The sequence below is a fragment of the Leopardus geoffroyi genome, chromosome C1 (genome assembly GCF_018350155.1).
Source record: "Leopardus geoffroyi isolate Oge1 chromosome C1, O.geoffroyi_Oge1_pat1.0, whole genome shotgun sequence".
NCBI classification, from domain to species: Eukaryota; Metazoa; Chordata; class Mammalia; order Carnivora; family Felidae; genus Leopardus; species Leopardus geoffroyi.
Genome location: NC_059328.1, coordinates 221,795,719 through 221,817,316, shown reverse-complemented (window position 1 = coordinate 221,817,316; position 21,598 = coordinate 221,795,719). Strand labels below are relative to the sequence as shown.

Sequence of the window (21,598 nt, the reverse complement as noted above, 5' to 3'; positions counted from 1 at the left end):
TGGACCCATGAAATAATTGGTCTTCTGTATCTGGCTTCTGTTACGCGGCATAACGCCCTCCAGGTTCATCCATGTTGTCGCAGCTGTCAGAATGTCCTTTTTCAGGCTGACTAGTATTCCACGGCTTTGCTACATCACATTTTGTTTCTCCATCCCACCCTCCACGGTTACTTGAGTTGCTGCACTGGGCAGGGTCTCCAAAACAGGGCATCGGCGAAAGCCCTCCAAGGCGGAGGGGAGGAGGGAGGAGGGAGAGCAGAGAGCGGGGAGGTGGGTGGAAGGGACCACCAGGAGGGAGGATAGAGAGGGGAAGAGAGGAGGGGAGGGGAGAGGAAGGCCGGAGGGGGATGGACGGGACTGGGAGGGAGGACGGAGAGGGGGTGGCGGGGGTAATGGAGGAGGCAGACGGGGACCGGGTGGGCGGGAAGGGGAGCGAGTCCACGGGTGGGAGGACGCATGCCCAAGGGCCCCCCCAACCCCCGGCCGCAGGACCCCTCCTGGCCCCGGCCCCGGCCCCGCCCCGGCCCGGCCCGCGGCCTGCTGGGAGACGTAGTGTAGAGCCGCTCAGGAAGCCCGACTCCGAGTCCCGGCGAGCCCCGCGACACCGCCCTGCCCCGTGGCTTGCCGGGACTTGTAGTCCAGAGCCGGCGGGCACCCGAGCGCGGAGCGAGCGGCGGGACTCGGTGTCCCAGAGAGCCCCGCGCCGGGCCACGACACCGCGCACCGCCCTCGCCGTCGCCGCCGCTGGGCTTTCTCCGGTCGCCGCCGCCACTGCCGCTCCTTCGCGGGCTGGAGGTCCGGGCGTTCCCCGGGCGAGAGGAGGCTGCGGGTGGGAGCCTTCGTGGGCACTGAGGAGCGGGCCGGGGGAGGCCGGGATGGAGCCCCCCGGAGGTGGGCGCGCTGCCGGGTGGGCCCGCGCCTGCGGCGGTTGGGGAGGGGGCCGGGCGGTGGGGGGTGTCGGGCAGTTACGGACCGTGGGGCGAGTGGAGGGCGCTGAGGGAACTGGGGGCGGGGCTTGGCGGTGGGGACAGGGCGCGGGGAGGGGGGAGAGGACGCTGGAGGTGGGGTTCGGGGTGGGGTAGGGCGCTGGGGGGCGGGGCTCAGCGCTGGGCGGGTGTGAGGGGCGTGAAGGGGCTCGGGGACCCGGCCCTGGGCGGCGGGGGGGAGTAGCGGTGGAGGGTCGAAGGCCAGAGCGCGGGCGGGAGAGGCTAAGAAGGGGGCCCCGCTTGGTGAGGCCATCAAGGAACGAGACGGGTGGGGGCGCCTGGCCCCGGGGAGCCCCGTGTACCCCGAGCAGCACCAGCATCGAGCGCGCCTGCTGTCCTTCCAGTTGACTGAAGCGAGGGAGCCGGCTTCCAGAGCCTCGAGGCGGGATCTAGGGGCCTCTTGGGGTTGCAGCCGATGGTCTGAGGGCATCGCAGACATGGCTCACCTCAGGGGCTTCGCCAACCAGGTAAGGCTGGTTCCAGGATGGGGGGTGTGCGGCAGCGTGCCTGCCCCGCCCCCGCACGTGGGAGCGCCGACCGCCACGTCCCGGGAAGACGTTTATTTCACCCACGAGCGTGTCACCTGAACAGCGCCTGGGCTTTCAGGAGAGCCGCCCGCTGAGGACCCCGCTCCTCCGGGGACCCCGAGGAGGGGGCAGTGCAGAGGGGCTGCTGCCTCGGGGCGGCTGGTGCGGGGTTTTGGGGGGCAGATGCGCGCAGACTTCTCAGAATAGAAGCCCCCCTCCCCCCGCGCAGGAGTGGAGGGTGTGCGGAGGGTGACCCTGGGAGCAGAGGGGGCCGGGCGGCGCCGGTGGGTTTGTCTGGGAACCTGGGTGGCCGCGTTTGCGGGGTCCCGGGGCCGGGCCAGGGGCATGCCGGGCTGTGGCAGAGGCTGGGGGTCCCCTCCCTGGGGGCGCGATGAAGCAGCCTCGGGTGACTTGGTGTGTCGGGAGAGCTGAGGGCCCCAGTGTGTTTCTGTCGGGGTTTCTTGGGAAGGCTGCTCTAGGAGCGCGTCACCTGGGCCGGAAGTGCCTGCCTGCAAGGTTCTTGTGCTTCCCCACCCGAACCACTTTGCAGCGTCACCGGCGGGCTCTGGGGGACCCCCCACATCCGGCCGGAGTCTGCCCGGCTCCAGGGCCGGCTGCTGGTGCTGGGACGTGGTGGCGGCAGCCAGCGTGGGGGCTTGTGGTGGGTTCCCCTCCCCGTTTTGTTGTCTCAAAACAAGGGCGATGGAGGCAGCATGAAGGAGACTTTTCCTAGGTGCTGGCGGTGTGGTCGTGTTCTCAGTGGGCTGGCTGCTGCAGGGTGATGGGATGGCCCGTTAGCTCCCCTCCGCTGGCATCTGCCCCGGGAAGGTGTGGACGGGGACGCCTGTGGGGCTCCCATCGAGCAGCGCGTCCTGCACCAGCTGTGGCCACAGATGGGAACCGGGCCTCTCTGGTTGATGCCGAATGGGGCTGGCAGATTCCTCTCTTGGCTTTGACATTTCTGTCTGGTAAGTCACATTCCTGGTGCGCAGAGAAAACTCGGCCTCGAGCTTATTTTCAAGAGCCGCAGGATACATTTTGCACCCAGAAAGAGCCTCCCTTGCCTTACCCGGCCCCGCCCCCCATCCTGCTGCTGGTGAGTGACAGAAGCTGCAGAGAAAGCACCGGAGAACCAAGCCGGGTGATCGTGAAGTGACTGTAGCAAAGCTCACCTTGTAAGTTCCACGGCTGCAGCGCCAAGTGCACAGAAAGCCCCAAACCCATGTGTGAAGGGCTTTGGCATTCATTGTCAAACTTGAGAGGCCGTTAGAAAGGTGCGGGTTAGAAAGAGAGAATTGATTTGGAAAAAAACAAAACACTTCGTCTGGGTGACGTTTACTCGTTCAGTAAACGTTTATAGAGCACTTGCCGCCAGTCTCTCTGCGCTAAGCCTTTTGCGTGTGTGGCTCCCGTGGTTCCCCTCAGCCTCACCACACAGGTGCTGTCGTCACCCGGGGTTTAAAAACTCGGTGCTTAGAGATGTTAGTTGGCTAGAAAGTGGCAGATCGAGGCTTCGAATCCAGGTCTACCGGGGGTGACGCTCCCAACCGTCCTGCAATCCGATGGCAGGATGTGTCTGTCGTCACGGCTTCATTGTTTCTCCCAATGAATCAGAAATACCCTTTACCATTCTTCTTTTCCCTCTTAGAATACAGGAAGGAAAAAAAGCTGTGGGAGTAGTTCCCGTGGGTCCCGGAAATCGGAGCCCTGAGCTGCCCCCGTCCCCGTGTGCGGTCGGTGCTTCGTGTGGGCCCTCGGCGCCCAGATCAGACGGGGAGAAGGGACCCCTCAGGAACGAAGCCCCCTTTGTCCTTTCAGAGGCCAGTGGCAGGGAGCCTGTCAGTGTGTCATTTTCTCTTGAGACAGTTGTCACCGTGGCTCCGTGGGGCAGTCCCTGCTTGGGGCAGTAGGCTGTGCTCCCCCACAGCATGCCCTCCCGCCCTCCCCATCTCCCCTCCACCCCCCCCCCCCCCGCTTGTTCCTGTGCTGCCACCTGTCGTGTGGTGGGTGGGGATGGCTTCGCTCCCCTCATTTCGTGAGGTGACGTTAACGGCAGACACGCTGCCAGGCAGCGGCCACAGACCTGGCAGCCTCAGGGTTGGAGGACAAGGGTGTCAACCCCCAGAGCCAGTCGAGCTTTTGAGCTTCTACAGCATCGCCTGGAAAAGCAGCCCGAGGCCCCCAGACCCAGGAGCTACTTGCCTTTCCTTCTCCCGGCGGGGCTGGGAACAGGTGGGCCCCGTGACATTCTTGTAGTGTCAGGGTCGCAGCCAGGCGTGTGCACGTGTCACACTGTCTGCTGAGTTGACTGGCCTGCAGTCGGGGGGACTCCAGGAGTATGAGAGTCGGGGGTTGGGGCTCCCCGCCTTCCTTGCCAAGCCAGGAACTCTGGCTTCGGGTCCACCGTCTTCTCCCGGGCAGTGGGGGTCTGAGTGCCCCGTCTGGGGGTTTCCCTTGTTGGGTTGCTGGCCCTGCGTGGAGAGGGCCGCGGTGTTCTCAGCAGGGCTGAGGGGAGCAGAGCAGGAGGACGTGTTGCCAGCAATTGCCTGAGGGTGGGAGGGGGACCCGCTGATTGGTGCTGCCTGCTGTCCGTCCCACCTCCTCCAGCTCTTCTCTCAGGGCGCCTTAGGAGAGGGACTCTCTTCGGCGACAGAGGACACGAGGTCAGGGCACCAGCTGGACTGGAGTTACTGGACAGCCATCGTGGGGTGTCCTGCAGGCCTGTGCCAGCCCTTCTGGGGCAGGGGACAGGCTGGCGGTCTGGTGGACCGCCGCCCCCGGCACCGAATAGGCGGTGACGGCTGAGTCGATGGCAAGAGCCTCTGGGAAGGTGCTGTTTGGGCCGATGTGGAAGGAGCAGGTCCGGGAGGGGCCGTGTCCCAGACCATGCCCCGCCGCGGCAGCCAGGGAACAGCGAGGTCCCCCACCCGCTCGCGGAGAAGGCCCTCCGGCAGGAAGGTGTTCTTGTCCGGCCGCTGGCCGGTCGCGTGTGGGGCCGGGGGTTGGCGGGATGGCGCAGGCGCCCTGCCGGGCCTTTCTTTCAGGTGGGGGTGGGTTCTGGCCACGTGATCCGCACCACCCCCCTCCCGAACACAGCCGAGTGGCTGCAACTCGAGGCCACATGCCTAACCTGTCCTGGTTTTCTTGACACGCGCGGCAGGAATGGAGATGCCCGGTGGTTGGGCCCGAGGGACCCGAGTAGCGCTCAGCTCTGTGTCCTGCTGAAGCCTTCAGCCTTGGCTTGGGGACTCGGTGGTAACTTGACCACGTGCACCCGCTGCGCCTTGTCCTCTGCACGCACTGGCTTGGGGACTGGGCTGCTGGTTCTGGTGAGGAAGCGAGGAGGGCCACGTTCCTGAACCGGCTGGGCCAGCGTGTGGGTGGAGCCCGGCCCAGCCCGCCCCGTCTGTGGGGACTGTGCTGAAGTGCTGCTCTGCCCCTTGGTCCCAGCCAGGCCCCACTCCATCTGCTGTCCTGCGGGGCTCCTGGCACCCGACGGCCCCTGCTGTCCTGGCTCTCCGGGTGCTCGGGTTCAGGGCTGCTCACCTGTGGGCCTGCGTGCTGCCCCCTCCCTCCCGGTCGCACACCTCGGGAAGGCGGCTAATTAGCAGTTTCTGTTGACGCGTAGTCTCTGTCTGGAGCCGGTCAGGCCCGACGTGGAGCTTTGCTGGGGGTGAGCCCAAGGTGGGCTCCGTGTGTGTGCCGAGTCCATGCGTGGAGGGCTCTGCTCGGGACCGGGGGCACCCACCCACCGCAGGATGGGCCGTCCCTTGGGCCGACGAGGCACGGGAAGCCGTACTTTTCTCCCTCGTGTACCCGGCACCAAGATGCTCTGTTGCCAGTGGTGCTGGGGCTGTGGCAGCGGCCTCTGTGCCGGGAGGCGCCTCCTGGTGGATCCGAGTCTCGGGGCCTTGGAAAACCCTTTCTGCCTCTGCCTGGACAAGACGCTAGGCTCCCACCCTCCTGGCCCCCTGCGTCGCTCTGGGGCTGTGTGGACTGCTGCTGGCTCTCTGAGGACACAGTGGCTTGGCGTTCCCAAGAGAGTGCTGTTCTCGGGGGCCCCGGGGGCCACGTGCGCCGGGGTGTTGCCTCCTTCGGGCAGCCCCCCGAAGGCTGAGCGCCATCTCAGCCAGCCCCTGATGTGTGGAAGGTCAGTGTCAGGCGTGTGAGTGTCCGCCCGCGGGCGGGCGGGTGCCCCTCTGCCGGCCGCGCCCTGGTGCTCAGACCTCTGGGCGCTCTTTTTCAGGCTTTGAATTTAAGTCCGAGGACAGGACAGTGCGCTGGTTTTGCGTGGTACTTGAATATCCAGGATTAAGCATCCAAGACAGCATCAGTTTTCAACTCCCCGCTGGTGTGAGGGTGGAGCTGTCTTGAGGACTGATTTGGGGACCAGAAGGGAAGCCATTTCCGGGGGGTGTGGCTCCCAGGTGTGCAGGGAGGACCGGCCGACGCCATAGACTCTTGCTCAGGAGGACTTCGGGGGGGTCCGGGGAACCGCGCCCGCCGGTACCTCCCTCCCCCGCCCCCGAGTCTAGCTGGCGTGTGTTTGTCACAAACGAAGAGGCAGCATGGGTACGTTCTTGCGAACTAGGCCCCTGGTCCGCGAGACTGCGTCGGTGCTGTCCCCACTGTCCCCGCTATCCTGTGGGATAGCCTCGCTGCCCCCAGATCCCCATTTCCTACCCACGTATCCCCTTTAAACTTGTCCTTGTGCCTCACTTGGCCCTCCCCACGTGTCCACGTGTGGGGTGTGGGCAGGGAGGGCATGACCTTCACGGTCTCTCCACCTGCTCCACAGCCTGGTCCCTTGGCTGCTGCGGGGGCCTCTGTGCTCCTTTGTGGGGAGTGTACGTTTAGGTTTCCTGAACAAAGACGTAAAAGCAGCAAGGAGAGCGGTGCCTGGCCGGCTCAGTCAGAAGAGCGCGACTCTTGGTCTTGGGGTTGTGAGTTCAAGCCCCACAGTGGGTGTAGAGATTATTTAAAAAGCGTAAACTTAAAAAAAAAAATGTGGGTGGGCTCCCTAGCTCCTCATTTTGGGGATTGCCACCTCCTCCAGCAGGGTCACCCTCAGTCTGCCTGCTCCGTGTCTCTACAGCACTCACGCGTGGACCCCGAGGAGCTCTTCACCAAGCTCGACCGTATCGGCAAGGGCTCCTTTGGGGAGGTATACAAGGGCATCGACAACCGCACCAAGGAGGTGGTGGCCATCAAGATCATCGACCTGGAGGAGGCCGAGGATGAGATCGAGGACATCCAGCAGGAGATCACTGTGCTCAGCCAGTGTGACAGTCCCTACATCACCCGCTACTTCGGCTCCTACCTGAAGGTGCCTGTGGGGTGGGGGCTCGCTCCATGCCAGGCCTGCGCTTGGGTAGATGCCCGTGACCGCCGCCCCCCACCCAGGCTGCCTCCAGAGAGGCAGAAAGTCCCTGTACCTGCTCGGGAGGCCCGGGCTGGGTCTGCCCCCACATGGGGACGGTGGGGACAGGCCGGGTCTGAAGGATGAGGGCACTCAAGAAACTACAGTCCCGAGGGCCAGGTAGGCACGTAGGACATGAATGCGACCTAGTTGGCTCTGAAGTGGCCGTGGTGTCTCACTTCCTGGCTGTGCCGTCTCCTAGGCCAGGGCAGCCCCACGGCACGGCGTCTTTGAGCCCATCCCCCGCTCTGCCCTTGGGGGCCCGCCCAGGGGGCCGCCTGGGTGCAGGTGCCCGCAGGCCGAGTGCCGGCTGGACATGTCATGCCTGCAGCCTGGTTCCCGTAGGGGTACTGGCATGGGGGACCTGGCCACCGGCCTGAGCACTGGGTCCATCTACACACACACACATCAGGGCTGTGACAGGAGGGGGGCTGGATAGGGGCCCCCGGGGCCTTTTTGCGGTGGGTCCCTGAGGGTCGGTCCCTGAGGGTCCCTGAGGGCTGGAGGCCTGAGTCTCCCCTGCCGGGGAGTGTGTGTGTGTCTTGGGGCCGTGGCCTTGAGCTCACGGGCGTTTCTCTGGGCCCAGGGCACGAAGCTGTGGATCATCATGGAGTATCTGGGCGGAGGCTCCGCGTTGGACCTGGTGAGGCATAGGCTGCGGCAGTGGGCGGCTTGTCGTGGGCAGGAGTGGACACAGGAGGTGGCTGTGGGGCTTGGGGCAGCAGCCCTGGACCCACTTCCTGAGGACCCCCGGCTCCTATGGGCCTCCGGTCCTTGGCTGCTTCGGTGTGGTGCGTGCTAAGAGCCTTCTCAGCCCAGAAGTGAACTGGGGTCCATTTTCACTGGTTTCCCAGGGGTTCTGGGCTGGTGGGGTGCAGGCGGGTCAGCGCCCCCAGGTACGTGGGCTCGGCAGTGGCCGGGACCCCCTTCACGCCGGCTGAGAGAACGGTAGATGCCGTCTGGAGAGAGCCTCCCCCACTCCCACCTGACTCAGCATCTGAAGTCCACTTGTCCCCTGGTGGAGGCCACGGCCGTGGGGCTGGGATTGGCGTGTGCCGGTGGGGGTGCCTGAGGCCCTGCCGTCCCTTCTCTGCCTGCAGCTGAAACCCGGGCCCCTGGAGGAGACGTACATCGCCACCATCCTACGGGAGATCCTGAAGGGCCTGGACTACTTGCACTCGGAGCGCAAGATCCACCGAGACATCAAAGGTCCCCGGGGGCGCGGCCCCTGTCCCTCGTCCCCGTCCCCTCCAGACCCTAGAAGCGCCAGGGTGCGAGGGGTGTGCGGCTGGCGGTGCTGGGGGGTCTGGGATGTGGGGACCCTTGTAGTTCGGCGCTTCTGGCCTGAACTCCCTTGGGCCGTCCGACGCCGAGCGGTGCCGTCTTGCTCTGTTCCTGAAGACGCTGCCAGTGACAGAACTTTCCGAGTATGTAGTGCCCGTCTGGTGGGGACACCACCTCTGCTCCTCGGGTCGGAAGGGACCTGATTAAAGCAGACGTGTGGATTTTTGCTCGTGGTCTCCTGAGCGCCCAGCGTGCGCTCCAGCGGCCCCACCGTGGGAGCCGGCCCTGCCAAGGGCAGCCGGGGGTGTGAGGGCGAGGGCCAGAGTCACCTCTGCCTGCTTTGCCGTTCGGGAGAAAAGGGCGGCGGCTCTGTTCTTGGGGTTTGTCATATAAGGCACACTCTGGGAAGGCCCGGACCTCGTGCCCAGGCGGGCCCCTCCCGCAGCCACCCCCTGGCTGTGCACGTGGTCCTGGGTGCCTGGCCTGCCGGGTGCCGAGGAGAGCTAAGGTCCCTGAGCCAGACCTGCTGGCGTCCCCAGGTAGCCCTGTGCTTCATCAGGCAGCTGTGTGCAGGGGGAGGGGCCCTGCGCGGCGCCGAGGGTGACCTCCTACCGTCCTGTGTCGAGCAGCCGCCAACGTGCTGCTCTCAGAGCAGGGTGACGTGAAGCTGGCCGACTTTGGTGTGGCGGGGCAGCTCACAGACACACAGATCAAGAGGAACACGTTTGTGGGCACCCCCTTCTGGATGGCACCCGAGGTCATCAAGCAGTCGGCCTACGACTTCAAGGTGGGCGCAGCGGGCGGCAGGGGGGCCGCCGCGTGGCTTGGGCCCCCCCCCCCCCCGGCGGCAACAGTCCTGTATGGGTCTCTGTCCAGGCTGACATCTGGTCGTTGGGCATCACGGCCATCGAGCTGGCCAAGGGCGAGCCTCCGAACTCTGACCTCCACCCCATGCGTGTCTTGTTCCTGATTCCCAAGAATAGCCCGCCCACCCTGGAGGGCCACCACAGCAAGCCTTTCAAGGAGTTTGTGGAAGCCTGCCTCAACAAAGACCCCCGATTCGTAAGGCCTGTCTCACCCTGGCCACTGGGGCCCTGGCTCTGTGGGGTGGGCCGGGAGGAGGCCTGAGCGGCTGAAGGCGATAGGGGTGGCTCTGGGACCGGGCCCCAGAGAACGGCCCCGTGGGAGGGGACGGGGCCTGAGGCCCCTTCCTTGCGCCCAGCCTCACCCAGCCCCGAGCGCCTCCTGATCCAGAGCGGGCCCTGGCCAGGGGCTGAGGTCTGGGGGAGCTCGAGGCGGGTGTTTACCTGATGTGGAGGGGATGTGTTCCACCCCAGCCTGCTGGTGGCCTCGTCCCTCTGGTCCCCGGGGGGAGCCTTGAGCTCCGGGAGTGTAAAGGCAGAGCTCAGCCGTCCCTGGCGTCTGCTGACCTGTGCCCTTCCTTCGGCAGCGGCCCACTGCCAAGGAGCTGCTGAAGCACAAGTTCATCACCCGCTACACCAAGAAGACCTCCTTCCTCACTGAGCTCATTGACCGCTACAAGCGCTGGAAGTCGGAGGGGCACGGCGAGGAGTCCAGCTCCGAGGACTCCGACATGTAAGGGCCCTTCCGGGGGTCACGCCCCCTGATAGTTGTGGGCCTTGTGCTGTGGCGGGGGTGGGGGTGTCAGTGGGCCCCTAGGGCCCCGGGGCGGGCCTACTTGACATTTAGGGCCATGAGGTTGCCTCCAAAATCAACGGGGAGACTAAGGGCAGGTGTGGGCCTTGGGACCCCCAAATCCCAGCCCCCATGCTCCTCACGACCCTTCTCACCTTCCACTGTAGTGACGGAGACACTGAGGACGGAGAGCAGGGCCCCCTCTGGACGTTCCCCCCCACCATCCGGCCGAGCCCCCACAGCAAGGTGCACAAGGGCACAGCCCTGCACGGCTCCCAGAAGGTCTGACCTGGCTGGGGGGTGGGGGGCAGGCACCCAGGCCTGGACACCTCACGGGCTGCACCTTTTAAGGAGGTCAGAAAGCTGGGAGGGGGGGCGGGGCACGCCTGACCCTGGGGCACACTCGCTCTCATCACCCTGCCGGGGCTTTGGCTTGGCAGTCTGCGGAGCCCGCCAAGAGGCAGCCGAGGTCCCAGTGCCTGTCCACGCTGGTCCGGCCTGTCTTTGGAGAGGTAAGGGCCAGGTCAGGGGGTCCCCTGGGGCAGGAGGCTATCGTGCTTCCCTGCACACGCTGTCCCCACGTTGTGACCTTGAGGTTTATCAGGAGGTGTGCTGGCCAGCCCACCCCCTCCCCCGCGTGTGGGGCTTCTGGGCCCCTTGAAGCCCATTGTGGTTGGACCTGGACCTGGGGGCCAGGCTTTCTGAGCAAAGCAGAAGCGGCCGGGAGAAAGTACTTTAATGTGACCTCCCCGAGTTCTCCCCCTGCTGTGGTGGTTTGGGGTCTCAGGATGGCTTTGATCGAAACCTGTGACTTTTATTTTGAACTGCAAACGCATGGGATGGTCATCTGTTGAGACAGAGCCTGGGAGGTTCAGTTCTCAGTGCTGGATGTCAGGCCCAGGGCAGGGAGGCCTCAAGGGTCATGCGACCCTGCATGTCACCTACCAGTGGGGGGTGGATAGCACCCCAGGGACCCCCACACCCTGGACTTGGGGCTGGCAGTAGGTCAGGGGCCCAGTTCCCACCGCAGGCCCAGAGAGGGAGGAGCGGGGTGCTGAGAGCCTTCCTGAGGCAAGTGGGCCCTTGGGTATCCGCTGGGGGGCAATGGGTAGAGGCGGGAGAGCTGCCACCTGGAGGGGCCTGATATGCAGGGGAGGAGGTTGGGGAGGAGCAGGTGGCAAGAGCGGTACTGTCGGGCCATGGACCAGGAGCTGGGGCTCAGCTGGGACACGTCCCCACACCGGGGCGGGAGGCGGCCAGTGTCACAGGAGGGCCGGGGCCGTAGCGCCCTGGGCCGCTTGGAATGTGTGGAGTGGAGGGGTGGGGCCCTGGGCTGCTGGAGCCCCTGCACCGCGTGTGATGGCGTGTGTGTGGGGAGGTTGGGGGGGAAGCATAGCCTCATCCAGGTGGTCGGGCCCCCCCCGTGGGGCCTGCTTCTGTGGGCGGGGCGTGCTAGGAGGCACCCTTGTAGTTTCTGTGAGGGGTGTGGCAGGGGACCTGGGTGACCTGCTTCTAATCCCCAGGGCGGTGATGCCTCCATCTGGTTCTCCCAGCCCCCGCTGGTGGTGGGGCCCAGGGTCAGGATGCCTTGATCTGGCTGTGCTGTGCACTGGGGGGCGGGTTTCTGGGCTGTTCTCTCAAGTTTGCGGGGCCTGAGGCACGGGGTTTCTGTGACCCTTGGGAGGAAGCCACGTGGTTAGCCTGGCCCACAGTAGCGTGACGGTGACAGGCCAGTAGAGACCCCTCTCGAGAACGGAGTTGGGAGATTCCCTCAGGCGTGGGGGTGGGGCAGCATCTGTCTTTGCGGGAGCCCCGGGTTTGGCCTAAGCAGCAATCCCGGGAACCCCGGGGGACCCGGCCCACCCTAGCTCTGAGGTGGACCGACGGCTGGGGTCCCGCCAACGCAGGTCACAGCGAGGGGCCGGGAAGCCTTCCGCGGGAGCTTCCTCGTGGGAGCGTGGGAGCCAAGGGCCCCGGGGTCGGCAGTGCCGGTCAGGCTTCCGGTGGTCTCTCCACAGCTCAAGGAGAAGCACAGGCAGAGCGGCGGAGGCGTGGGGGCGCTGGAGGAGCTCGAGAACGCCTTCAGCCTGGCCGAGGAGTCCTGCCCTGGCATCTCGGACAAGCTGATGGCACACCTGGTGGAACGGGTGCAGAGGTGAGGCCCGGGGCGCCGGCCTGGTCTGCGTCGGCTTCTCTTTTTCTCTCCTCTGGAGCCTCGGGGCCTGCGAGGAGAGGCTGCGGCCCTCGCGGCCCCCGGCGGGCTGTGCTCAGAGGCTCGGGTCAGCACGCGGGCCGCCCCCTCCCTCGGCATCCCGGAGCCCCCGCCCTGTCCAGGGCCGCGCCCCTCCTGGCCGGGAGTGACCGCGTCTCCCCCACTCCGCAGGTTTTCCCACAACAGAAACCACCTGACGTCATCCCGCTGAAGGCGCTGCTGCTTGAGAAGTGGGGAGAAGGGTCTTTGTGTGGAGCCCCCTGTGCTGTCGTGGCCACGTGGGCCTCACTGCCGGGTCACCGCCCCCCACCCGCGCAGAGGGTCCCTCTTCCACGTCCCCTCCTGGCAGCGGAGCACCGACAGGCGACCACGTGGCACGAGGAGCAGAGACTGTCGGGGCAGCCCTGCCTCCTCCCCTGCCTGGGGCCCACCGAGGCCGCACCGGGGCCCAGGTTTGCTTCGTGTCGCATTGCCGTGTCTCCCAAGGACTCGTTTCGGCCAGGACTTTTTTTTTTTTTTTTTTTTTTTTTTTTAAAGAAAATGAACTTCCTGCTTCCCTAAACGTTGTGAGGTTAAGGTCTTAGTTTTCATAGAACATCGAGAGGCTCGGGCCACTTTCAATAAAAACCTGAATCGGACAGATGCTGGTGGTGGGCGGGGGCCCCGGTTCTGGCTTCTGAGTCCTTCCTTATCATGGCACAGGGTGACCCTGTGGCCCGCTGGCAGGAGAGCAGGGGAGAAACTCTTTATCTTGGACCGCACGCACGTTTGCATGGACAGACTAACAGAGCCCGTGTCCATTTACTTTGATTTGTGAGGAAACCCTGGGGAACCGAGAAACCCTAGGCCCTTGCCCTCCCGGGGCCAGGTGGGAACTTTGGTGTCCTCTCCTCCAGAGGTCTGTGGGGCGGGCTCCAGAGTGGCTTCTGCTGGACTCGCGTGGACACGTGTCACCTGGCGTGCAGCTGTGGGGCCCACCCTGGTTCCTGTTCCGGGCCGGTCCTCGGCAGGGCGCCGCTCTGGAAGAGGGCAGGGGAGCGTGGGGTGCGGCCACCATCCCTGAGCCGGGCCCGCTTTTTTACTTGTGTGTCCTTCCCGGTGCCCACTGGGTCTCGGGATGACGACCCTCCCAGAGGTCACTGTGAGGCGTCCCCACGCCGTCCTACCCCACCCATCCTACGCTGGGGACCCGAGGAGACCACAGCCACCCCTGCGCCGTGGGGAAGACGGGACCCGCAGTCACGGGCGAGGTGCTGACCCTGCTCCGCTGCTTGGTTCTGTCCTCCTCGGGCAGGGCGGGCTTCACGCCTCGTCCTCGGGGCGCCTGGCCCTCCCGGGTGAGCTGCTGGCTCTCTCGATCACCTCCATCCACCTGGAGAAGAGGCTGGGCCGTCAGAAGCTCCCAAGATGCTCGCTCGGATTTCAGGGTGTGCCCTGGTCACGCCAGTGGCCTTGTGCTCAAATAACTCCCCACGGGTAACCCCAGGCACGGAGCGAACGGGCCAGCCAGCCCTTCTCTCCAGGGCTCAGAGCGCCTGCCTCCGGCACCCTCTGTAACGACAGGAGACCCGCGGGGACAGCGGCCGACCGTGGCCGCCTGCCACAGGATTACCTCTCAAACGTGTATTTGCTCTCAGCCCGGAAGAAGTAGACGTGGGACTTGAACTGGAGCTTGAAGACGTGCTCCTTGTGGACGCAGTCGGCCTCCTTGGGGACGCTGACGCTGTAGCCCAGCAGCGGGAGGCTGGCCAGGGGGTAGTCGTCCTGCAAGGTGGCACGCGGCTCGGCGGGTGCGTCCCCCCCCTCCCCCGCGACCACCGCCCAACCCACTCTCCCCATCGGGCCTGAATGCCCAGTGGGAGCGGGCGGAGGAGCCGGGAGGCCGTGCTCTCCTGTGCTAGGAGCAGGGGCCGCTGTCTGCCAGCGCCACGGGCACGGCCGCCTCTCCACCCCGGCTCTGTCCAGCACCTTTACCTGATGAGTTTTGTAGAAGAACAAACAGAAGTTGGTAAAAACCACCCAGAGCTTCTGCCAGCCGTTACTGTTTTTGAATTTTCTCAGCAGATACCCTGAAAGCTGGTTCTATGGGAAAGAAAGACACCGGTACTGGTTAGGGTCCTGGGACTCTGTCCCGGAGCAGCACCTGCTACCCCGAAGCGCGCATCGGCCCCCGAGGGCTTTCTTGGCTGTGGCCTTGACTACACTTTCCTGAGCGGCAGCTTCCTTCGCCAGGGCTCTGGGTCGTCAGTCTGTTCATAGTCTGACAGAAGGATGTTTACAGATGTGGGGGGTGAGGTCCCAGGCGCTACGTAGAAGGACACGAAGTTTCTTTTCCCTGTTTATAACCTCCCCAGCCATGACCCTCATAAACCCGATGCTGTGACAGGCCACGTGGAGCCAAGTTAGCACAGTCCCAACGAGACAGCCTGGCCCTGAGCGTGGCATCCTGACCCAGGATGGCCCCTGTGGCCAGTGGCCCTGCCTCTCCCTCGTAACCCTGACTGTGCTCACGAGGGCCCTGCAGGGACGCCGTCACCGTGCGGGCCTTCAGCCCGCACTCCTCGCCCTGGGCTCGTGGGGCCTGGCGTGCTGGCAGTGCTCTGCCCTCTCTGTGGGCCCTACCTTTCGGGCCCCAGCTGACGGGGGAGCCCGGGGCTCTGACGGCTTCCTCACTTGGTTCTGCCTCAGGTACGACAGGAGCCCAAAACCCACAGCGAATGGGAGGCGGCCTGGGGGCCGAAGGGCTGGAGCACGAAGTGGCCGCTCCGGGTGATGGAGGTGGGAGGGGAGGCGGCAGCCCCCACGAGACCGCCCTTTCCGGAGAACCCCAGGGACGCCGTCCGCCCGGCTCCTCCCACACGGAACTAATCTCGTGGGCCTGCGCAAGCCCTGACGGTCCCGGTCAGCCCGCAGCCTGGTGGCCCCCTACTCTGCCCGGTCCGGCCCTCCTCCCCTGTAGCCAGCGCAAGCAGAGGGCGCTCGGGGCCGCCGTACCTCGACGGCCGCGCTCTGGTCGGCTCTGGAGACGCTGGTGTTCCGGTACCAGCACACGTGCACGGTGGTGTTGGCCCGGTGCTGGCCCTGCCCCTCCAGGGACCCGTGGACGCCATGAGTGTCTTCGGACTCTTGCTCCGGAGAGACCTCCTCAGAGGACCCTGGGGAAGGAGTCGGCCCTTTGCTCAGAGGCAAACGGGAGCACGGGGCGAGTAGGGCGGGGGTGTGGGGGGGTGCTTTTGGTCCAGTGCTCTGGACTGGGGGACGAGGGAAGCCTGCAGCCCGGGTCAGCAATGGGCGGAGAGCAGTCACGCGGCGCTTCTGCCAGGAGAGCTCGTGGCCCCTCCCCACGCCCCTCCCCACCTCCCCCCTGGTGTTCGGGGTGCCTGGGCCGTTCTCTGTGGAGGGAGAGCCTGTGGGCCGGCAGGAGGCCTGTGACCAAGAAAAGGGATCTGTAGGGAAGCTTAGGCGCAGCGGGGTCCCCGAGGGGGCGTCCCGGCCGGAACTCACTGCAGGGAGGAGCGCAGAGCACGCTACCCGGCAGCACCAGGGACGGGTCACCCCCGCTCTTGGCCACGTCGATGGCAGTGTTCAGGTCACATATCCACTTCTCCTTTTCCAGGCGGGTGCTGGTGGGGGAGGGCCGAGGCTCAGCGCCCGGATCGCAGGACCCAGGCCACCAGGGGCTCCCTGCTGTGCCGGCCTCTCTGACTGAAGGAAGGTCCGAGGGCCTCACCCCCCTGGGAGGTGAAGGGCCTGGAGGGGGGGCTTCTCCAGGGACACTTTATTCCTGAAACCAGAACTTTCAAGTCTCTGCCGCTGAAATACCAGACCTGCTCCTGGTTCACGATTAAGCTGCCACGGCTTCCTGGTGGGGCATTAAGTGTCCTGTGCTCTCTGACGTCAGCCGTGACACGATGACGACGGGGGGGAAGCCCAGAGCCAGGTGCCCGCCCGGGAGGAGAAACGCCTCCCCTCTGGAAGGGGCCAGGGACCCCCGGCCCCTACAGGGCAGTGAGCAGCCTGCTCACCCTTGAGCTCAGGCCTCCTTCACACCGGGGTGATTTGGGGGAAGCGGCTAGGCCGTGGGGGCAGGTGGAGGCCGGGCCCCTCCCCGACTTGAGGGCACCTAAGTGCCACTAACCACGTGGGCTGCCCCTGGTCGAGGCAGCTCAACAGCACCGTGGCCGCTCCGTGGGGACATTCTCAAAGGTCACTCGCTTCCCACCGCAGGAGAACCTGGTATCTCTGGTCACATAACTGAAGCGGGGCTCGAGGGGGCACGCGCCCCACGACGACCTCGCTCGTGCCAGGGAAGCACTTCCCCGCCCCGCCCCACCGCCCCGGGCCGCTGGGTGCACAGTGGAACATTCTCACCTGGCTGCCACCACGACTGTTTTCTGAGCTGCACAAATGGTGAAACAGTGTGGAACAGACCGCTCGCTCTCGCCCTCTTCTACCTGTGGCGGGAGAAGAGGCGGGCGTGTGGAGTGAGCCCGGGGCCGGCAGAGCCCGCGCCTGCAGCACAACGCAGGTGCCTCGGAAGCCCTGTGCTGGGCGAATCTCTGCTGACTACCAGGGGCTACAGGGGGCATGGGGATCCCCAGGCCACGGCACCTGCCACCCAGGTGGGCGAGCTGTGGGCCGCAGGGCACCGAACTACTCACCGGTGGGTCCAGCACTATTAGCTGAAAGTCAAGCACAGGAAAAAATGTTGAGCATTTTCATTATCAAAAAGGGAAACGGACAGTTTGCTTTATAAACCTGGTACCAAAACCTGACAAAGTTAGCTTCAGAGAAAAACCTAACGGGCTGCTCACGGTTCTAAGTGACTCACTGAAGTAACTCCCAAATAAAATACTATCCAATCAAACCCAAAGCACAGACAAGAAATTGTCCTGTGACCGAGGAAGGGTGCTCCCGGGATGCAACGGTGCTTTGACGCTGGGAAGCCGGCCAGCAGAGGTCTCCCTGTCGGGAGGAGGGCGGTCACTTCTGCAATGCCACATACACCTCAGCTAAAATCCAACGTGTGACTTCTGAGGTCTCTCACACGGAAACAGGAGGAAGCCGTAAACATGACACAGGTTCTCTTTCTGAAGCCAAGACCTGTCACCCTTCCCTCTGCATTCAGGATGAGGGCCGGCTGTCTGTTCCCCGGAACCAGCCGGTTACAGACCACCCCCGAAGAGACGGCTTCCCTGTGTGGGGGCCCATGCCATGCCAACCACCAAGCCTCACTCAGGACACAAAAGATCTGAAAGCGTGAGCAGTGGCAAGAGAAGGTCACGATGTTCGTCTCCCTGTAAGTCAGCACGTAAATGTAATGCCATTGAACTAGAAATCCCGGTGCTGTTTTTGGAAGGAATTTGTCCAAATGATTCCTCAGTTTATCTGGAAGAATTAAATACTTGAAAGTAGCAAAGAGCTTTTTAAAAAGGAGGACGAATAAGGGGGTGGAGCTTCCCAACACAGCAACCCCCCCCCACATGACAGAACAGTGTGAACTGAGGCTGGCCAGGAGAAATGAGGCGGGAGGCCCAGCAGGCACCCCAAGTGTGAAGGCCACAGTGTTTCCATGACGAGGGCAGCCTTGGAGGTCAGAGAGAAACAGGTTCGACAAAGGAAGCTGCAGGCAAGGGGGGACGTGGCATGTCCCCATCTGGCGGCCCGCAAGGAAACGCGTTCAGGCAGTTTGTGAGGGAGACTTAAGGAAACTGAATGTATCAGAAGAACAAAAAGGCGCCGATGTGATCTTGGCACAGGGAAGGACTTCCTGAGCCCGCCCTAAGGACGGGAGCCCTGATGGAAAAGATGAACTGATCTGACTATAAAAATGTCTGAATTCCCTCCTTCAGCAAGGACTTGTTGGGACCTCCGTGCCAGGTGCTGTCCCGGGAGGAAGACACGATCACTGTCCGGTGGACTTTCAATTCTACCAGATCCCACCAAACCGCAGGCGAGACAAACAGGACTTGCCAGCTGCGGAAGGGCTCCGTGGCCTCCGCGAGCGGGTGGCGTCTATAAAATGCGGCACAAATGTGTACGAAGAGCCAACAGACCGACAGAGACCGTGGCAGCAGACACCCGCGTGTCTCCTCGAGGAGGCCCCAGACTCTAGGAGACACGGACTCCGTCAGCCTCCGCGACCGTCCAAAAGCTGCACCACTGGCCGGACTGCGAAGGATGAGGGGTGAGTGCCCAGTGCCCCCCGACGCCGTGGAAAGAGGCTCGGATGCACTTAGGGGGAGGCCGGGTCGTGCGTATGCTCCGGCAGTGATGTGGCGCTGATATCCGGAGCCAGAAAAACGAGCGTGCCCAAGGCTCGAACAACACGTGCCGGGCATAGAGATGTGTAGAAAGACCAAAATCCAACGGGGTTATTTCTAATTTCGAAAAACTAAATGGAGCCAAAATGTCCAATGTCGGGAAACAGTTCAGAAAGCCAGAGACTGGCCTCCCAGTCCACTGCCCGTCTCCATTAAATGTGCACGGAGCCCACCTATTACAAGCACAGGAGACGTTAGGGATGAAGCGCTGAGCAAGAACAAGCGAGTTACAGAAGAGCTTGTGGGTGACTGCGCCGTGCCACCCACGGAAATGTTCCCGTACAGACGAAGCCTGAAGGGCACGTTGCAAAATGCCAACAGTGCGTGTTACTTGGTGGCGAAGTTATGACAGATTTTTATATTTTCCGTTTTTTTCTATAATGAAAGTATAATTAAAAAATATACACTTTAGGGGCGCCTGGGTGGCTCAGTCGGTTAAGCGTCCGACTTCAGCTCAGGTCACGATCTCGCGGTCCGTGAGTTCAAGCCCCGCGTCGGGCTCTGGGCTGATGGCTCGGAGCCTGGAGCCTGCTTCCGATTCTGTGTCTCCCTCTCTCTCTGCCCCTCCCCCGTTCATGCTCTGTCTCTCTCTGTCCCAAAAATAAATAATAAAAAATAAATAAAAAGTACGGGGCGCCTGGGTGGCGCAGTCGGTTAAGCGTCCGACTTCAGCCAGGTCACGATCTCGCGGTCCGTGAGTTCGAGCCCCGCGTCGGGCTCTGGGCTGATGGCTCAGAGCCTGGAGCCTGCTTCCGATTCTGTGTCTCCCTCTCTCTCTGCCCCTCCCTCGTTCATGCTCTGTCTCTCTCTCTGTCTCAAAAATAAATAAACGTTAAAAAAAAAAAAAAATACACTTTAGAACAGATGGGGTCTGCTTCCAGCGAGGGCAGAGGACTGTGTTCGGACAGGCCCCGTTTTGCTGAGGGTGGGGAAAACCACCAAATGTTACAGGCTCGGGTGCCCAGTGGAAGGAGGCACAGTGCCCAGGAACACGGAGGGCCGGGAAGGGGAAAACACCCTTGAAGAAGGGTGGGGAAATTGAGGCAGACCAGGCAAGTGTAGCAGAGTGGTGTCTGAGTCCCCACCCGGGGGCACCTGGACGGGAGGCTGGCGGGGCTGCAGGAGAGACGCTCACTGCAGTGTGGCCTGTTCTGGACCAACAGCACAGCTCTGTGGCAAACACCCGAACCTGGCCAGCCATCTTGACTGTTCCCAAAGACGGGGTCCGTGCTGAGCGCAGGTTTACGCTCAAGGACGAATGGACAGTGAGTCGATGTGTGTGCGTGAGCCTCTCTGAGACCTTCCCACAGGGTCGTCAGACCACGAACAGCACCGACCACAAAAGGTAAGGCTGGGGAACTGGGTCACGCCAAAACGAAGGGCTCGTCAGAGGCCACACTGAAGTGTCTGGTTGAGCCTGTGCTGGGGGGACACAGACATGCTGACTGGCGTGTGGTGTGGACAGAGGGCACGCTGTGCAACAGGGTCACCGGTGGCCCCGGCCCGCTACGGCGGCACACAGACGGGGTGCGGCATTTCCCGTGGCCAGCTCCTAGAACGTGGAGGGAAGGCCCGAGCCCAGCCCCCAGCTACAGCCTGATGACTTGCTGGTGGTGCTGTCTTCCGGTTTTGAGCTGGGCGCGCATGTGCACGTGTGACAGAACGAGGAATGATCAGACGACGTGAAGAGAACAGCCCACGTGAGAAGGGATGAGCACAAGAGCAGTGAAAGGGGATCGGGTTTTTTTTTTTTTAAGAACTGGGTCAGCCCCATTCCCTGAGCACCCAACTGGGGTCTCCCAATTGTGCCGTCTAAGGAGGGACAGGCCCCCAGGGGAACGGCAGGCGGGCTGGAGCGTGAGGAGGGATAGTAACGACCACCGGCGCGGTGCCTGGCACTCACCAGCATGCCACGGAGAGGAAGGAGGCCCCGGATCCGGAAGTGGCTGGTACCCGTGACCCCTTTGCTTGTGTAGAGCAGCATATCTGAGAACTGAAGACGACAGGCTTTATTACGTGAAGCTTAAAAGCAAGCGACAGGTTTCCATGTCTTAATAGACCAACTTCAGCGCCCGGGGCCTTTATGTGGTTATCAAATTTGCTCAGCTTGCTGGAGATTTGGGGCAAAAAAGGGATTTTTTTTTTTTTTTTTCAGTCAGACGATTATTTTGACGAGCTGGTAACCACATGAGGCAGCAGATCTCTTAGGCCCGCATGCCCAGGGCCTGCCAGCTGGAGGCGGTGGGGACTTCTGGCTGGTCCTCCGGTCAGGCTCAGCCAGGGTGGCTCAGGCTGGGGTCTCCTAAGTGGCAGGAAAAAGGGAGCTGACCAAGGGGACCCGCCGGGAGGGCCTCTCTGAGGCAAAGCCAGCTCTCAGCAGAACATTCCTGCAGCAACGGGAATGTGGACTTTTCTATCTTCTGGTTTTCTGATGGCCTTGCAGACAGGCTCCCAGAACACAGAATGAGGCAGGCGCCTCGCTGCGAGTGTTTTGTGCCGTCCTAGGCCTAGGCGGGCTCCTGTCTGACTTGGGGCTGCTTGCCTGGGCCTCAGCACTGGCTCACCGGACACAACCACACCCACCCCACCTACCAGAAAGAACATTCTCTGCTGTAGACCTTTCTTGGTGAGCTTGTGAAGGCAGCCCTCGCGGATGAACTCCTAAAAGAGAGAGATGAGGTCCTATTCGTGCCGAAGGCCACCTCTGCAGGTGGTGTGCTGGCGGGGCTGAGGGCCAGGTGATGTCACCATTTATACTTCTCTGAGCCCGTCTGGATGAGCCACTCACAGGCCCCCGTCCGACCCTTCGACAGTGCCCTCCTACCCAGGACGCTCCATGCTTTTCCGACCTCTTCCCTTCCCCTCCCGCCCTCCCCCGCCTGCCTCCCTTGGCATCCAAGTCGGTCCCCAGACCGTCTGCTGAACACCTGCAGCCCCGTCTCGCCACCGGCCAGCTATGCTGAGAGCCTTCATGGAATGCAAAGGGCACTGTTCCTGTTGAGGGGAAGCTTCTGGAAGGTTCAGACACAGAGATACCGGAGTTCAGCTTTGAGGAAAAACTCGGCCAGAGCAGCCTGAGAATGGGAGGGAGGAAGGGACAGCTGGTTCCCACCAAATGTTCACAGGTAATTAGTGTCAGCTGCCACCTGGGCACTGGCCCTTGGAGAAATGATTCCCCAAACCACGCAGGC

At 63.4% G+C, this 21,598-nt stretch overlaps 2 protein-coding genes across 11 annotated transcripts in view; one reads left to right on the top strand and one right to left on the bottom strand.

The window, feature by feature from the left end:
• Window positions 1-695: 695 nt before the first annotated feature.
• STK25 (serine/threonine kinase 25) lies at window positions 696-12,722 on the top strand. Of its 5 annotated transcripts, none has more exons than XM_045482027.1 (12): window positions 696-891; window positions 1,331-1,453; window positions 6,609-6,839; window positions 7,519-7,575; window positions 8,033-8,141; window positions 8,846-9,003; window positions 9,093-9,278; window positions 9,667-9,812; window positions 10,040-10,118; window positions 10,313-10,384; window positions 11,891-12,027; window positions 12,256-12,722. In XM_045482027.1, the coding sequence occupies exons 2-12, from the start codon at window positions 1,424-1,426 to the stop codon at window positions 12,293-12,295; spliced, it is 1,245 nt and encodes a 414-aa protein (XP_045337983.1). In that variant the 5' UTR covers window positions 696-891; window positions 1,331-1,423; the 3' UTR covers window positions 12,296-12,722. The 5 variants fall into 5 exon arrangements, with proteins under 5 accessions (XP_045337983.1, XP_045337985.1, XP_045337984.1 ...); XM_045482029.1 differs by having other exon boundaries at window positions 705-795; XM_045482028.1 differs by having other exon boundaries at window positions 710-829.
• A 125-nt stretch (window positions 12,723-12,847) lies between these two features.
• The window catches only part of FARP2 (FERM, ARH/RhoGEF and pleckstrin domain protein 2), a 107,985-nt gene continuing 99,234 nt past the window's right edge, over window positions 12,848-21,598 (bottom strand). For 2 of the 6 annotated variants that reach the window (XM_045482018.1, XM_045482020.1), the window contains exons 20-28: window positions 21,000-21,068; window positions 20,311-20,400; window positions 16,456-16,766; window positions 15,589-15,707; window positions 15,079-15,239; window positions 14,059-14,166; window positions 13,697-13,848; window positions 13,393-13,456; window positions 12,848-13,103 (exon numbers count right to left, since the gene is read on the bottom strand). In XM_045482018.1, the coding sequence (XP_045337974.1) occupies window positions 13,035-13,103; window positions 13,393-13,456; window positions 13,697-13,848; window positions 14,059-14,166; window positions 15,079-15,239; window positions 15,589-15,707; window positions 16,456-16,766; window positions 20,311-20,400; window positions 21,000-21,068 (1,143 nt within the window). In that variant the 3' untranslated portion in view covers window positions 12,848-13,034. Of the gene's footprint in view, window positions 13,104-13,342; window positions 13,457-13,696; window positions 13,849-14,058; window positions 14,390-15,078; window positions 15,240-15,588; window positions 15,708-16,455; window positions 16,767-20,310; window positions 20,401-20,999; window positions 21,069-21,598 lie in introns of those variants that run through there. The other 4 variants (XM_045482022.1, XM_045482021.1, XM_045482023.1 and 1 more) reach the window with 4 other exon arrangements.